The sequence below is a fragment of the Pleurodeles waltl genome, chromosome 7 (genome assembly GCF_031143425.1).
Source record: "Pleurodeles waltl isolate 20211129_DDA chromosome 7, aPleWal1.hap1.20221129, whole genome shotgun sequence".
NCBI lineage: Eukaryota > Metazoa > Chordata > Amphibia > Caudata > Salamandridae > Pleurodeles > Pleurodeles waltl.
The window spans coordinates 1,197,412,759-1,197,429,852 of NC_090446.1; the positions used below are offsets into that span (position 1 = coordinate 1,197,412,759).

At 44.2% G+C, this 17,094-nt stretch overlaps 1 protein-coding gene across 4 annotated transcripts in view; it reads right to left on the reverse strand.

The window, feature by feature from the left end:
* ARHGAP44 (Rho GTPase activating protein 44) overlaps positions 1–17,094 on the reverse strand; it is a 503,523-nt gene that overhangs the window by 202,576 nt on the left and 283,853 nt on the right. For all 4 annotated transcript variants that reach the window (XM_069200331.1, XM_069200329.1, XM_069200327.1 and 1 more), the window contains exons 3-4: positions 12,607–12,711; positions 1,867–1,943 (exon numbers count right to left, since the gene is read on the reverse strand). In XM_069200331.1, the coding sequence (XP_069056432.1) occupies positions 1,867–1,943; positions 12,607–12,711 (182 nt within the window). The remainder of the gene's footprint in view (positions 1–1,866; positions 1,944–12,606; positions 12,712–17,094) is intronic.

A 17,094-nucleotide genomic window follows, 5' to 3' on the forward strand; every position in this document is an offset into this window, starting at 1 on the left:
GGAGCCCATCTTCTTTCATAGCTTCAGAATGTGTTTCTGTGCAACGATTTGCAAAGTTATCTCTGTGGGTCGATTCACAACCAATGCCAAGATGTCTTCAACTTCTCTCTAAAAACATGGCAAAAGGGAGCAGCTTCTGATTCCTCCATCCGACTTGCTTCTAACTGAAGTTGCTGGAACTGGCCAATACATGTATTGAGGTCTTTACTTCCATGCCAAATGTAAGTAGACCCATGTGAGCTGAAGTCTCTGACCTTAGCAAAATACTGTTGTGAATCATTCCAAGAACTGGTCAAAACTACTGAAAATGGCATTACTTCATTAATTAGTGGAGAGATCTAATGCATCATTCGTCAAATATAATAACTTAAAGAAGACATTCAACAATTGAGTAATTAAATCCTCAGTCCACAAAATAGAATGTAATTTATACAGAGCAAAGAAGGCCCAGAAACCATTCGGACCCAGAGCATACTTTTCAGGCGAGTCTAAAGTACTAACCCAACTTCCTGCTGCAGGTGGTGTTGTCAGTCTTTGCTCAGGAGATATTCTTCCAGAGTCACCCTAGCTGGCCCCTTATCTTCACTGCTGTGAGCAGCAGCAGAGTTTGCACCCACAGGGGGGTAAACGGAATGAATTTTCTTATTGGGTGAGTTCCATGCAACCTTAAATCTTAGAAAAAGCTTGGGCTACTGCTTGTAATGGATTGACATCGGAAACCATGCTGTGCTGATGGGCTTAGAAAACTGTCAGGATTTGGGTGTTGCACAGTAGGTCTTTGATGTCAATCTCAAATGTCCTCCCTAATATGTACTGGAAATACAAACAGAAACCAATTTTCTACTATATTTCAGAGGGGAAGTGGAGGGCGAAGGTGGAAAACAGAATATCTAGACTATTCTCAGCTGGAGTTCTGTATCCATAGCTGCAGATTTATGGAGTGTAGTCATAGCATCGGTCAAATGGCAAATTTGGTAAAGGTAACCTTTGCACGCCATATACATCAAAACAAATCAGACCAGAAGAGTACTTCTGAAGTGAACCAACGTCCTAAAATGTATGTGACAAGTTGTATAAGTTTTATCTGCTTCTCAAAGAGAAAAGGTGCTGACGATCTAACCGGTAACCAGGATACAACCTTTAACACAGGAAAAGAGGAAGAGAACGCTGCAGAACAAAAGGGTAAGAGAGATACCACGGTACAGGTAGACAAACTGAACAAATGTGAATAAAGTGAGGAACATAACAAATGTAAAGTAAGCAAATGTGAGAGCAAATTGATACAATAACCTGAACCTTGCTATATGTGATAGTTGCTAAACCTGTGGCCCTTTTCTGACTTTGTATATATAGCCATGGAAGCTCTCCCACACTACCCCATTCCTAAACTGTGTATCCCACCCCAATCTGTGCCCCGACCTCCGAATTCAACTCTTTCATTGAACTGTTGCTATTCTGACCTTCCAATTTTATTTGCTTGGCTATAAAAACGTTTCTCAGGTTTGCAGAATATAGCTGGATCTGTTGTGATTGCGATTAAATCCTTGCAACTATGACTGGGCTCTGCTGGCTGTCTTGGGCCTAATTTTGGAATAGGAGAAATGTGGGGAAACTATTTTGCCTGTTAAATACCTATCATCACATTTTTATATAATATTTTTCCCTCAAAAATCAGCTTTAGTGACAAATACAGCAAAAGTAGTGGCTAATGTGTAAATAAATCAAGTATCGTATACCCTGCTACTCACAAAGTTATTGATCAACTGTGTATTCTTGTGGTTGTCTCTCATCCCACAATAGGTTGTGATATTTTGTTTCTGGTCATACAGCTCTCACTACACCAACCAAGTGTATAGTTAGTCTTACCCAAGCAGAGAGTCATCTCCAAGGATTGTGGAACCTTCCATAAGACACTGGGCCAAAGTGGTCAAAGGCAGCTTTTTCTGCAACAGAAACACACTGATTCAAGACTGAAGGTGAAGGGAAAGAATGGTTACACTAGGAGAAGCACTCGCGCACGGCCAAGACAAAAAACTGGCAATTAAGAATAATACTTACAGTTAAACAGGCATTTGTCACTGTTCAGCTCATTGGAAATAATGTAATTCAGGGATAATAATAATATGTAACATGGTGATGACACTCACGTGTTTACTTTTTATTGCTCGGTATTCTATTATACTTGGTTAAACTGCATTGCGAAGTCCATGGTGTTAGCCATGCTTATGATATCATCAGTTGCCAATGAGATCAAGCTGGGCTACTGGAACATCCTCCAACCTGGGCTTTCCGATAGGAATATCTAGGTTGTGCGGTCAAAGCAGAGTGGACATGTTTATCCTCTTCACTGACTTGGAAAGCCCTCAAGCCTTGAGACCAGGAACTAGCAAGATGATAACCTCTCCATCGCTGGAGGTTAATGCCGGTGTCTTTAACCTAACCATATCCTTTACTCTTATACTAAATCTCTACATTCTGCTTCATACCATCCTTACCTCACTTCCTAAGATATTTCTTGCTTCAACAATTCATGACATAATAGTTTTAGATGGATGTCATTTTTTAAGTCATGTTGTGTACATTTTTCCTTTGGCGGTATCTCTAGAATGCTTTTTATCTATACCTACCTTACTCTGGTGATTTATTTATAACATAATTTCTCTGTCATGTTTTGCACAGTAACATACTCCCAGGAGAGGAGAGATACTATGTAGTTGTGCGTGACTTTTAGCAAGAGCCCGACATAAGAGATGCTGCTGGAATCCACCTTAGCAGTTAGACTTATACAAAACCGTGGGGAGGATGACTTGGGTAGGACCAGCCTTAACACAGACAATACTTCTGGTTTTTGGTGGCTGCTGCAAGCTACAATCTGTGGGATTCATGATGAGTGTCCTGCATGCAATCCTCCTGCTCCCTGGCTGCTTAGCCATTGGATGAGACACTTGCACGGGGGTCTGTCGCGATGCATACATTGCTAATTAAGTCACTGGAAGAGGCATTTCAGGAGTAGGGCAATGTATAAAGCAATTCATGACCGACCCCTTATAATGCGTGCATTTCATCAGTGTTGTCGGGTAATGATCTTTTTATGGGCTACTGATATTTAATGGAAAGATTTGCTTTATGAATGTATTTCATGTCTGCATGATGTCGTGTTTATGTGCTATTATTATGTCATGTGCATTTAAAAAACCGATGGACTTTTAATGATGTTCTTTTCCCTTAGCACTGTTTGTAACGTGTAGTACATCTTATCTTGGGTGTACTTTACATTATCACACCTTCAGGCGTTTGATGGGAATTCCATACAGTGATGGCATTTAATGCAAGTAAATTTGGAAGAAATTCGGATGTTTTTGGTATAATACACTTTGTGAAAGTGTTTAAAATAATTACATCACTCTTTTGTTTGTACAGATCATTTAGAGGCGTTTTCTCAGAAGGCTTCCTGGCCTAAAGAGGAATCTTACATTTCCTAACAGTTTACTAATAGGAAGACGGGACTGGGAAGGAGCCAGGCACAGGTTAGGCTGGTGCCTTTGCCAGGCGTGCATCTGCCTCTGGATGAACTCTGCGTCAGTTCCTCCAACTGAGATTTAGCTTCCTCTGGGGGTTTGACCCGGCGCAGAGTCGACGTCTCTCTAGTCTCATTTTAAACTTTTTCGAAGCCAAAAAGAACAGACGGTGCCCACAGTTCTCAATGGAGCAGCCAAAGAATTGAATCATATTCTCCAACAACTGCATCCCAGTGTGGGGAAATATTTATTCGTTTGTTTGCACCTTACACGCTATTCAGGAAAGAGGTGGAAATGCCTGCTGAGACCGTGTATTCTTAACAGTCCAATTCCATTTCCGGTGCGCACCAAGTTTTCCAGAAACCCATGTTTGCAGGTGACCTCCCTTCGAGCAAGCTTCTGAACACTGCCAGAACAGGGCAGGGCAAATGCCAGCGAAAGAGATTTTCAAACTTGCAAGTACATTAATGCCTGTTTTTTTTTGTCATGATTGTGCTTTTACCTCATGTTGAAGTAACTGTCATACTATTTCTGTTAGGTTCTAATTTTTCGATTTCAACATTTGTTTTGTTTGAATATAAATCATTTGGCCCTACTGGGCAAGTCAACCTCATCATTTTAGTTCACGTTTAGTCTAAATCTTGGAATTAAGAGGGTAGTTAAAAATACACGTCTTCTCTCCTAAGTGAGCAGATAAAGTTTGTTCATTATTGACAATTTTTCCATAAAGATAATTATTTAATCATATATGAAGGGGCTGAACGTTGTTGAAATCCGACCTAAAAAGCAAAGTTCTCCAAAACCCTGTTTTCATTAATTTTCCTGAATAACCTTGTAAATTTCATCACACCTCCTCGAGTTGCTAGCATTTTCTGGTATCAGATACAACTACAACAGCTTCAACCAGTGGGTGTTGAGATGACTCAGCTGTCAGGGTACATCTTTCCCATACAGGATCTTGAGTTGTCTTCCAAGCTCATTAAAGCATACTATCTCATCTCGAGCAATTTTCACCTCAGCATTAATCCCACTCAGCACTCTCAACCTGTCCTGTCGAATAATAGGTGCAGTTACTATTCTAATGTATCTGCTAGACCTCACCTCAGTGACCTCCCTGCCCACTGAACATCCCACCGAGAATATCTTCCTTATCAAGTATGGCCCCCACAGCCCAAGACTGTTATTAACTGCCCATCTGATACATACCCATAGGATACTCTGTTAACAGTGGACCAAAGTTTTATGGAGGATACTTAATGAGATACTGTGTGAAAGTCATCCTTTTAGCATGTTCACTCCCATGTTTTCTGACTGATACTGTTGTGTAGCTATTTTAGTTATAGCTCCATGCACGTTATTTTAACACACTAGGCCCCTGTGCACTTTAACCTAGATATTCTATTTGGCTTCGCATTCTTATTTTACAAAAAACGTTTTTTACGGTCTTATTTTATTTTTCATCTATCTAACTGTTTTGCTTAGCCTAGCACTGTGTTCTCAAACAAGACAGTCTTGATCACTTTGTGCTTCATTCAAGGCTACACTTCGGTACATTGCCGGTGAACGTGGTAGAAGTTTAGTCTCCAACATTCGTAGAAAATACACATCCTTACGTAGGGACATTTTCTCAGAACATTAGCTGTGTTATTATAAAAACATTTCATAGTCCCATTATATGTTAAGAGGGAGATTCCAGCCAGGGAACCACGACTGTATGCTGATCACTGAATGCTTTGTTACAGATGTTAATGCAGACTACAGCCCTTTGCTCAGGTATGAGGGTTGATGTCTCCCCGGGGGAACCTGAAAGGCAGAATTAGAGCTTAACATGCTGTGCTCAGATTATGACTTGTATAGAAAATAATCCATTGATCATAGTGGCAATATGATAGTGTTATTCTTATGCTTCACTCTCCTCGTCACCATTTTAAAACTGTCATGTTGTGTCATCCTGGTTATTGCAGCTCACGCTTTGCTGTCTAAGATGCAGTTGTTTTATTAAACCAATCATTAAAACATATACTGCTTCTGTTTGTCATTTATATATGAGACTGAATTGTAAATGAGAGAACCGGATGTGACCTGAGTGACCACGACTTCCCTGAGAAGCCTAATATGTCATGCGCTCAGCTGCCCAATCATCACTATCCCCTGGTAGAGATGAGGCACTGCTAGTTAGCCGGAGCAAAACCCGGATTTAGAGCAACAGGTGTCACCCACAGTGGGTTAGACTCAGTCTCCCACACCGTGGACGATCTTGCTGCTCAAAATCCAGTAGTCTCATTAGAATAATGAGAGCCTATGCGACAATACTGGTGGTTACTGGCCCTGACTGTGCCCTGCGCTCTGCTAACCAGGCCCAGGGCCAGTGCACTGAGTAAAAAGTATATGATAAAGTGGGTCAATTACAATTGGCAATGACAGACTCCTGTACATCCCTAGTAGATAACAGGGCAGGGGGGGATTCAAACTACCTATAAGTATCTAGTGTAAAATAGGGCAGGGAAGGTTAGAGTAGATTTCCTGCACTGTGTTGCCTGCTATCATTTATAAAAGCAGCCCTACCGTGTAGACTGTCTTTAAAAGATCAAATGAGTGCACATTTGACTTTGGAATTAAACGTACTTCCAAAGTGACAATCTATCTAATTTTTACATATAAGTCACCTCTAATGTCTCCCCTAGGTTCCCCAGTGGTGGGGTGAAATGTAACTATAAGAACGATATTATAAAATATGTTTTATATGCACTGGTGAGGGTAAAACTGCTCCTTTCATTTTTCCACATTGTAGGTACTTAGCTCTGGAGGATAACATGGGAATATTTCACATAAATATAAGTATTACCAGGAAGGAGCTAATTGTCTCATGGAATGACTCAAAAGATTGGTGATGGTAAATCCAACAACTTGCCAAAGTTGAATTTATCATAACTAATACAGAAAAGAAGTTGTAGGACTTTCTTATTTGTAAGCCAAAATCCAGCCTGCTAGTGGCCTCTCCCGATTGATCAGCGTTAACAGGGTTAGCCAGGCTGCTTTAATGAGGTGATAAGTAGCCTGCACTGAGCTGATGTTACCTGATGGGGGGAGGTCAGCAGCTCTAGAGGCCATGCCAGGAAGGGGGCTGGGTAAATCAAACTGGGCTTCAAAGGAAGCAAAACAGAAAGGAATGTCCGGCAGGCCTGCTCTCTCACCCTTTACCCCACAGATAGGTAGCAGGCCCTGGAAAGGAATTTGCAGATGTCTGGAGGGGGTGTGTTAATGGAAATGAGCCACACCAGTAGATTGGTTTAACCAGGTCTTGCTCCTCTGGAGAACAATTGTTCACCTTGAATTTCAAAGAACAGTGCTTTATGGGACAAGAAAATGCCACACTTTGGAGGAAGCTGTCATGCTTTTGGGTGGCACCCTGCATCTCATCGGACAGGGGTGCCTTCCTGCTTGTCCCCAAGGTAAAATAAATAAATGTGACTGAGCTGCATTGCAATTCAGATCTGCTACCTGAAATCATAAGAAGAAGAAGGATTGCCCTGCTGGAGCCCTCGTCTGCAACCCCAAGGACTGCACTCTGAAGTGCTGCTCCTGTTGCACACTGGAACAACAGTCCTAAGGACTTTTCTTTGCTTCAAAAAGGACTCAGGAGTGGACTCCCTGAAAGCAACAGGTTAACAGAACTTGCCTGCACCAACTAGCACCAAAGTCCCCAGCCTGGAGTGCGTCCAGTAGATGTTTAAGGATTTAGCCAGGCGCATTGTGAGAACTGTAGTCCTAAACTTCCAAGGACCATCTCAGAGCTTTTAGACACTTGGATTTGTGTTTATCAATCAATCAATCAATAAATTTATAAAGCGCGCTATGTACCCGTTAGGGTTTCGAGGCGCTGGGGGGGGGGGTGCTGCTATCGTTCGAAGAGCCATGTCTTGAGGAGTCTCCTGAAAGTGAGGAGGTCCTGGGTCTGGCGTAGTGAGGTCGGGAGTGAGTTCCAGGTCTTGGCGGCGAGGTAGGAGAAGGATCTGCCGCCAGAGGTCTTGCGCTGGATTCGGGGGACGATGGCGAGGGCAAGGTTGGCAGATCGTAGTTGACGTGAGGGAACGTAGAAGTTGAGTCTGGTGTTCAGGTAGGTAGGTCCGGTGTCGTGTAGTGCCTTGTGTGCGTGGGTGAGGAGTTTAAAGGTGATCCTCTTGTCCACGGGGAGCCAATGGAGGTCCTTCAGGTGAGGGGAGATGTGACATCGGCGGGGTATGTCGAGGATCAGGCGGGCGGATGCGTTCTGGATGCGTTGGAGTCGTTTGATGTCTTTTGTTGGGATGCTTGTGTAGAGTGCGTTGCCGTAGTCGAGTCTGCTACTGACGAGGGCTTGGGTCACCGTCTTTCTGGTTCCTGTTGGAATCCACTTGAAGATTCTGCAGAGCATTCAGAGGGTGTTAAAACAGGAGGATGAGACTGCGTTGACCTGTTTGGACATGGTGAGGGCGGAGTCGAGGATGAAGCCGAGATTTCGTGCGTGGCTGGCTGGGGTGGGTGGGGGGCCCAGGGCGGAGGGCCACCATGAGTCATTCCAGGCCGAGGGGGTGCGCCCGAGGATGAGGACTTCCGTCTTGTCGGAGTTAAGTTTCAGGCGGCTGTTGCTCATCCACTCGGCGATGGGTTTCAGTCCCTCGTGAAGGTTGGCTTTGGCGGTGAGAGGATCTTTGGTCAGGGAGAGGACGAGCTGGGTGTCGTCGGCGTAGGAGAGGATGCTGAGGTCGTGCTGGCGGGCCAGTTGTGCGAGGGGGGCCATGTAGACGTTGAACAGCGTTGGGCTTAGTGAGGAGCCTTGGGGGACGCCGCAAATGAGGTTGGTGGCTTTGGAGTGGAAAGGTGAGAGTCGGACCCTCTGAGTTCTGCCGGAGAGAAAGGAGGAGATCCAGTTGAGGGCTTTGTCTTGGATGCCGGCTTCGTGTAAACGGGTAAGTAGGGTGCGGTGGCAGACTGTATCGAAGGCGGCTGATAGGTCTAAGAGGATCAGGGCAGAGGTTTCGCCGTTGTCCATTTGTAGTCTGATGTCATCTGTGGTGGCGAGGAGTGCAGTCTCTGTGCTGTGGTTTCGTATGAAGCCGGATTGGGAGGGGTCTAGGATGGAGTTGTCTTCTAGGTAGTGGGCGAGCTGTGCGTTGACGATCTTCTCGATGACTTTCGCTGGGAAAGGGAGGAGGGAGATCGGCCGGAAGTTTTTGAGATCGTTGAGGTCGGCCTTGGGTTTCTTGAGGAGTGGTTGGATTTCTGCGTGCTTCCAGCTGTCCGGGAAGGTAGCGGTGTTGAAGGAAAGGTTGATGATCTTGCGGAGTTTGGGGGCGATGGTGACGTCGGCTTTGTTGAAAACGTGATGTGGGCAGGGGTCAGAGGGAGATCCTGAGTGGATGGAGTTCATGGTCTTTAGGGTTTCGGCGTCGTCTACTTGGGTCCAGGTGGTGATGTGGTCGGCGTGGGAGGAGTTGTTGGGGGTGAGGTCTGGCGGAGGTGAGGTGTTGAAGCTGCCGTGGATGGCTGCGATTTTCTGGTAGAAGAAGGTGGAGAGATTGTCGCAGAGTTTCTGGGATGGAGGGATGTCGTTGACGTTGGCGTTGGGGTTGGAGAGTTCCTTCACGATGCCGAAGAGTTCCTTGCAGTCGTGAGCGTTGTTGTTAAGGCGTTCTGTAAAGTGGGAGCACTTGGCGCTTAGGGTACTTTGAACCCTCAAGAGGAACTTCAGGAAGAAGCTCCAGAAGTTTGGAGAAGATTGGAGCAACTTTGGGAAAAATCTCCATTATTTGACCAAAACGACATTGTAAGTCAAGCTGACTACCTTCAACCGTGTCCCAGCATGAATTTCAGGTTCATCCCACTGAAAGCTCTGGAAATCCAGACTTCCAGGATTTGACCGGGGCCTCGCGGAAAAGCAGTCCAACAATGTTGCATTGAAATCGGCTTGCTGGAAAAGTGACCAAGGCCTCCTGTTCAGTGTATCCGAGCAGGGCTCCAAAACAGTCAGCCTCAAACTTTGAGTTTGTGTCAGTCAAATGGGAACAGATGTCCCCGGTTGGTGCTATTGATTTCTAAGCACTAGAAAGCACATTGTTTTATTTAATCTTTAAAAAAACTCATAACTCCGGTTCCCTATATTGGATTTTTGTTGTTTTTGTGTCATTTATAAGATAAACATATTTACTTTTTTTATAAATTGGTGTGGGATTTTTATTGCATGTTGTGTCTTACTTATTTACTGTATTGGTGTATTTAAATGCTTTCACAAATGCCTCTTAAGTTAAGTCTGCCTGCTCGTTGCCAGGCTACCAGGGGGTGGGCCAGGAGGTTAATGTTTCGAGACCTTGACTGGACCTAACATTGGCTTGGTGACATTATTGCTAGTGATAGATGTGTACTTACCTCTACTAATAACCAGCCTCCAACAGATACAATCTTCTGCAACAGTAAGACGTTGGTTGTCCTGTAGTGTTTGGCAGAACTGCTGTGAATTGGCAGTGTTCCTGCCCCATCAAACCTGAGGTCCCCTCACTCTTTTGAGCATCAGGGGAAGCACTGAGTTTACACCTGTAGAGGCTCTGCCATCATAAACCCTTGATCTGGTGGCCCATCTGCACAGGACCACCAGGTTACACTAGTGCTTACCGTGTACTACTTAGGGTAGGGTGACGGCCACTCATTTCCCTACCCCAGACTGCTACACAAAGCATGCACACTAGTGTCTGTATTTTTATTTTTGAAAACCCAACTTTGCCCAGCAGGAGCTCACTCAGCTTAGTTCAGTGCCATCAGTGAAGCAACCTCAGGATCCAACCTTCAGGCTCTAAATTAGCTGGTTAGATTAGATTTAGAGGTGGGTCATGAAGAAGCTTCAAAACTGTAAAGAATGAGGAAAATTCCTCTGGACAATCTTGCTTGTTTGAGACATTCATAACCAGGTCACAGAGCTTTCTAAAAACAATGTATACCCCTTAGGATACATGCTGCTATGATGACAAGGTGACTCAGAATGTGAACTCTCACCATTGATATCTGCAGTAGTCTGATGGTCAACCATTCAAATCTTGACATTCCAGAATATGGCACAGGCCGCCTTGACTGGCCTCTACTCCTTTCTTCCCAGATCCCTTTAATGCATGATGCAGTCTCTCGATGTCTTCTTTCAATCCGTCTATGCTTGTTTTCTTGATGTATGCCCATGTCATCTAGATCCTTTTCGTGTGGAGGGTCCTAATCTGAATGTCACCCTCTTAGACATTAATACTGTATATCAGACTAAATGGATTTATCACAGGTTTTAACTGTAGTCCCTTCTTATATGCCTCACAGTTTTTTTCTATGGTTAGTCCTCCCATAAAGCTCACTAATACAAATCCTCCAAGAAGGGACGAATGCATATGAGAATCTGCCATGACCTATGCACATGGTGCACACACTGGCTCCCAGACATGGCAGATGCTGGATTTCACTAACACTTCCATTAGTATTTAAAGTCAAAATAATAGGCTGGATTGACCTTCTTCACCTGTTACGTTATATTACCAACCGTCTGAGGTCTGTGCCTTCTTTACACTTGTGTGACTCTCCGGAGTCAAAGTGATGTGAGTTGTTGTGTTTGGTTAGAGAACGAAATGTCTCTCTAGAGTACTTCTTTAATAAATATTGTTTCGTGTTGGACCGTAGCTGGCTGGGATGTGCATGATCATGTCACAGATGTATTCGCCCGTCTTCTGCAGGTATGTGTGTGCTGGAAGCTATGGTGTAAGAGAAAATAGTTCTATGGGAAGAGATTGCATCAAAGCTATGGTCACAGAAACCCTGTGCACGTGCCAGTTATTGATGTCATTAACTGAATGGAGTATATCCATGTCAGTTGAAATATTCTTCACCTAGGTAAATGAAGGAGGCACACACTGTATGGAAATGGGGGCTTGAGTTATGACACGAAGCTCAACAATTTGGCTTGGTTTTTCTCAGAATGAAAAAGGCTGAGAGAAAATATATTAACTTAATTTGGCACAGGGTTCTTTGAGCACAAATCAACAGCTGTCCAATATGGCTGGAAAGAAAGTTATTGTGCTATCAGAAATTTGAATAAATCATAAGGCAAGCATTTGCATAGTTAAATGTGCTTCTATACGTGTTATCTTCAATCTGTGATTTAAAGTGAAGCATGAACACGTTATTACGTTACTCTTTGGTAGGTACTAATGACACAAATAGCAGGAGGGCTGATAAGCTTTTTCTTTGAAAAATGTATATAAGGACAAGGTACCATTTCAAAAATGTTTGCCAAAGGTCGCAATAATATTTTTTGTCTTTCTTTAAACACAATGATTTCAGACCACAGGTGGGAGGGATGAAATGTGTAAATAGTGTCTATTTAGTTTTTTATTGAGTAAATGTATTTTTGTAAATATCTGTAAATCATGTCATGCTTTCCTTGATCAACGACCGGAATTAGGAGCATTTATACAGGCGACTAAGTCTGACGGGCCACATGTGTTCAACGACATTTTGTAACTATGTAGAATGTGCTACTGTTTCTATTTGACTTTCAATGGCTCTTTTCTTAGTTCAAAGCTATTTTCTGCTCAATTCCCTTAATAAGTTTAAAATGTAAATAAATCATCTAGACTGAGAAAATTCCTGTTGTCTATGATATGGATCCTAAGATAGGGCTTGGGGAGGTGGACCGCAGGGGGTCATTGATCGAATACTGCCTTAATTAGCTGTAACACAAGAGGTGACAATGGTTTCTCCGACGGGACTATTGCTTCACTGAGCTATAGGTTGGGTTGCTTCTGGTTAATAAGGGGACTGTGTGTTTCTCGACTCTGAGTGAGTGTGTTTATCACAACTGCAGTGCATGCTCCTTTTATACAAGTCTGCCGGCTTGGCGAATGGTGCAGGATTTCTAGGGGTTCTCCATCCTTCATGTCTTTTGAAATGCAGCTTGACAGTTCGTATTTCGATGAGATTTTAAGAATAGAAACTATAAATGTCATAACTGTGAAGTCTCCAGTCCCTCACAAACCATAACCCTTCAAGCTCTCAAATCCAGCATGCTGTGTCAGGCTCTTACCGATCTCTTGTCGGCCTCCAGCCCCTGGTGTCCCTGCAAACACGCCGTCAGTTTCTTGTGGGTGCTGTGGGTGACTTGCTTGACGAGCTCCAACCGTTTCTCTACCTTTTGGAAGCAAAAACACATCCACTTGTATCATCAGCAATATTATCTGAAATGACCAGAGCATCTCGATTGTCAAGTACTAGAAATAGGATCTGGATTTCCAGGGCAGGTTTGCTTTACTCATTCTCACAATCGGCAAGTTGCACCAATCTGTCTTTGCAGCTCCAGCCCCTGCTTGTAAAGCTCCAGACCGCAGAACTAACAACAGAATTACTTGAGGCTGTAAAATGAAAAGGTTGCCTGGAATAATACCATTCGCACAAATACCACGTGACAGGAATATTTACGTACATTTCTCCTCAGGAGCAATTGACAGTAATAGAGAAATACAACATAATAGAACTTGCTCTCCAAGGGCATGCTGAGATTGTCATAGACAATCAAATCATAGAAGCACCATGCCCCGCCGGGTACAGAAGCCTGGATTTTCCTTGGCCCCTTCATAGAAGGGGTGGTTTAGCTGTACTTTTTAGAGATTCCCTATCAGTGAAAAGACTACAACTGAGGAATTTCGCTAAGGGTGAGCTTTCAGGCTTCTCACTTACCCTTTCTTACCCTGACTACTCTGCAATCATCCCCCATTTACATGTGGACTTTGCAATATCGCCAGCCGACTATATTGCCCCTCTAATGATGTCTCATGAAGCCTTTTCAAGCTAGGAGATTTTAACATCTGGGTCGATGACTCCTACAATCCTGCTACTTCACATTCAGTACACTTGTTAGCAGCCTTAGGTCTTCAGCAATTAGTTACAAGAGCTACCCATGAACATGGACATACACATGACGAGATCTTTGTCCGAGAACATGTTATTTCAGTGTTAGATGTCCTACTTCACGTCTGGACAGGCCACTGTTATATTGTGTTTAGTATTCGTGCAACTGACAATTCCCTGATTCTTGGTCATGAAAACATAGCTCAGCTAGCCAAGTGCACCCCAGGGTTAAACTATCTCAAGCAGCTCTCGTGGAGTTCTTAGTGTTGTCCCCTGTCCTTGTGCATCCTGCTGGTTCTGTGGCAGAGCAGTTTGACAACTATCAGACATAGATAACCGGGGCACTGGGCACTATTTTATTATTAAAAATAATGGTTCCTCTCTAATGATTCTCTAAGGGGTGCTAACCCTGTGTGCAAAATATGAAAGAAGCTTGACGTGCAAACTGTTCTGTGGAATTAAAACATGAACTCAAAGTGGCTTGAAAAAGTATAAAAAGCTGATTAGAACTAACAAAGCAGAGTTTTTCGCAAAATAAATTTTTGAAGCACCCAACCTTGAAAATATTATTTTCCACTGTGCACTCCCTAGCTAATCGTGCTTGCATCTCACAGCTGGTCATACCCAATCAACTTCTATGTGACAACCTGGCAGACTGTTTCGAAAATAAAGTTACAAACATTATGGCATTTCTTACTTCAAGTAAACATTCACAATCATCATACAGTACCTAAGTTGCTGCTCTGGATAAAGCTACCACACTGCAAACAAAAAATCTTTTAGTAACCTTCGATGACCTGGAGCTGCTGTCAGATGTTGACTTTACTAATATTGCTACCTAAATTTCATCTGGCTCCTAACTTGACCTGCTTTCACCTCAGTTATGGAGGTTGCTGCCAGACCAATTAGTGGACCCTCTTTAAGCAATTTAAATCTCCCTTTACCAACTGCCACAGTACCACCTGCCTGCAAAAGGGCTTCAGCTGTTCCTCTCCTAAAAAAAGTTACTGTAGACCCCACAATCATCGGCAATTGTAAACCAATCTCTCATTTGCCATTTCCTAGCAAATGTCTGGAAATATATGTCAACTAGAGGTTATCTGAGTTCTTGGAAGAACATTCCTTATTGGACAACACACAATGTGGTTTTCGGCTTCTACGTGGGATTGTCTGTCCTGGTTACGGTGTTAGATGGTCTTCGAATGGCAGTGGAAAGGGGTCATCATGTAGCTTTAGTGATCCCTGACTGGTCTGCTGTCTTTAGCACAGTTAACAATGAAATTCTAATCTCTGGATTAGCTGAGGAAGGGGCCAAAGGAAAGCCTTGCATTATGTGTAAATCACATTTGGAGGAAACAACGCAAGAGATACATCTCCTTACATTCTGTTCCACCTATATCGTAGTCAGTCCGAGGGTACATAAGAGCTCTCCCCAGAATGAGACATTGTTTAATGTCTGCCTCAGACCACTAGCCCTTCCAATCAGATCCCACGCCACCAAAATTTGTTAATTATGCAGATGACACTTGTGTGGCCTGAACAAGTAAAAGGTCCACAATTCCCCTTACTGGGAATCAAGCACCCCTTTATAGCACTTGACTCTATCAAAATAGTGAAGCAGAGCAGTCCAAGGCCTCCTCATACTCAGGGAAGGTAATGTAGGCTAGTAATCATCGTTCACTGGCAGGCAATAATAACACTCAATAAATGATTGTCCTGTCAGTGCTTTTTTTTTTAGAAAAAGGAAAACTACATTTATTCCACACACACACCACTAAAGAATATGCAGTAATTCAGAAATATATACTTTGGAAGATGAAAAATATTGCAGAAGATATTACATAATCATCACTGACACCCTAAAGAGGGTCAAACAAACATATAAAGTAAGTCTACTGGCTTGGTCAAAGGTTCAAGATCCACAAACTACATATTAAAGACATCATTTTGTAGATAAATGTGATCATCAATAATTATCCCCAGGTGTAAATGCACTTATAAATGTCAATAATGCATATGCACTGTGATCCATAAACACCTTCAGTAATATTATCTAAAAAAACACTTAAAATGAGCAAAACATGAGTCTGTGTATTTATTTAAACTTTAAAACCCCTAGAGGACATTGCATTTTGACTACATTAACAAGCAACCACATACTTAGGGCCTGATTACGAGTGTGGCAGTCTTACGACTGCCACACTCATGGTGGTGGTCTGGACAGCCACATAGCAACCCTGGCTGTCGGACCGCCAGCTCGGGGAAGATCTTGGATCCCAGTGGTCGGGCGGAGATCCTAGCCTTTTCATGGAGGTAACACCGCCATGAAAAGGCTGGTGGAGAACAGGTGCAGAGGGCCACAGCGGGGCCCATGCACTTGGCATGGGCAGGGGTCCTCCTGCCCAGCACCCTCGCAATGTTCACTGTCTGCTTTGCAGACAGTGAACATTACAAGGCTGCTTTGCAGACAGCGAACATTGCAAGGATGCTGGTGCACCCTGCTCACTACAGCATTGCTGCTGGCTCGATTACGAGCCAGAGACAATGCTGTGGCCTGTTTCCTGCTAGGCCAGCAGGTGGAAACGTAGGTTTCCGCCCGCCCGTCGACCGAGCAGGAAACCATTAATAACTCTGGCGGGGAGGTTGCTGCATAGGCGGAGGCTACCCTGTTGGGAGTTTGGCGGACAGAGTTTTTTGTCCGCCACACTCAAAATGATCCCCTCAGTCTCTAGAGTGCACTTCAGTACATGTATATAGTTTAAACACTTTCAGGCCACAATAAGTGTAACCATAAAATACAAACGTAGATGGTGCTGCACACCTAGATGTAGAGCCAAAGCTCCAGCCATGGGAATGCTTAGAAACATTAAGGGTCCTGGAATCCTGACCCTCGCACGCACAGGGTCAGTCATCATAAAAATAAATTCCTCATCGGGGATTGCTGCGCTCCTGAAGACTCCTCTCCATTTTGTGTCTGTCGCATGGCTCCTTTTGCTTTTTGTGTTTTTTTTTAAGGCGTATCTGGTCCCACCCATGCATCCCCCATGCGTTAAAACATTGAGTGCAGTTGAGGAAGCCCACCTCTCGCTGCCCAGCTGGCTCCAACGTGGTCTGCACTTCCGCGTGCAGTCGTGGGAGCTGGCAGCTTTACTGTCCCTGCCCGCTCCTGTGTGCAGGGCGCTCTTGGTTTGTGGAGGTCACCTGCTCCCCCAGGTATGGGCAAACACACCACTCCTTGAGGGACGCAATGGCGCTCCTCCTTCAGCCTGCTTTTCTAGGGTCATGGATGGGGTCCGAGCCCCCATCCATTTGCTTACGGTTCAGGAGCTGGGGTCCTCGGGCCATTTGCAGGTCTCGGGATGGGGCCCCACTTATGCCCCTCCCCCAAAAAAATTAAAAGCATAGGCCCCTGGGGAGATGGGGGCCCCCAGGGTAAGTAGAAGCCTGGGGAGGGGCACGTCCCCTTCCTAGATGCAAATGCATAAGTGATCCTTGCACCAACCCGTGGCCTACGGCCCACCCCAGGGGTATATTTAGAAAAGTGCGGCAGAGCCCCACATGCTTCATCAAAAAAGGTCGCCAAACTCTGAAATGCCATTACTTATGCATCATTGGACCGACTTTGATGATCTTGGGCTCATTCTACTCCTGGGTGGCGAGGTCTGGC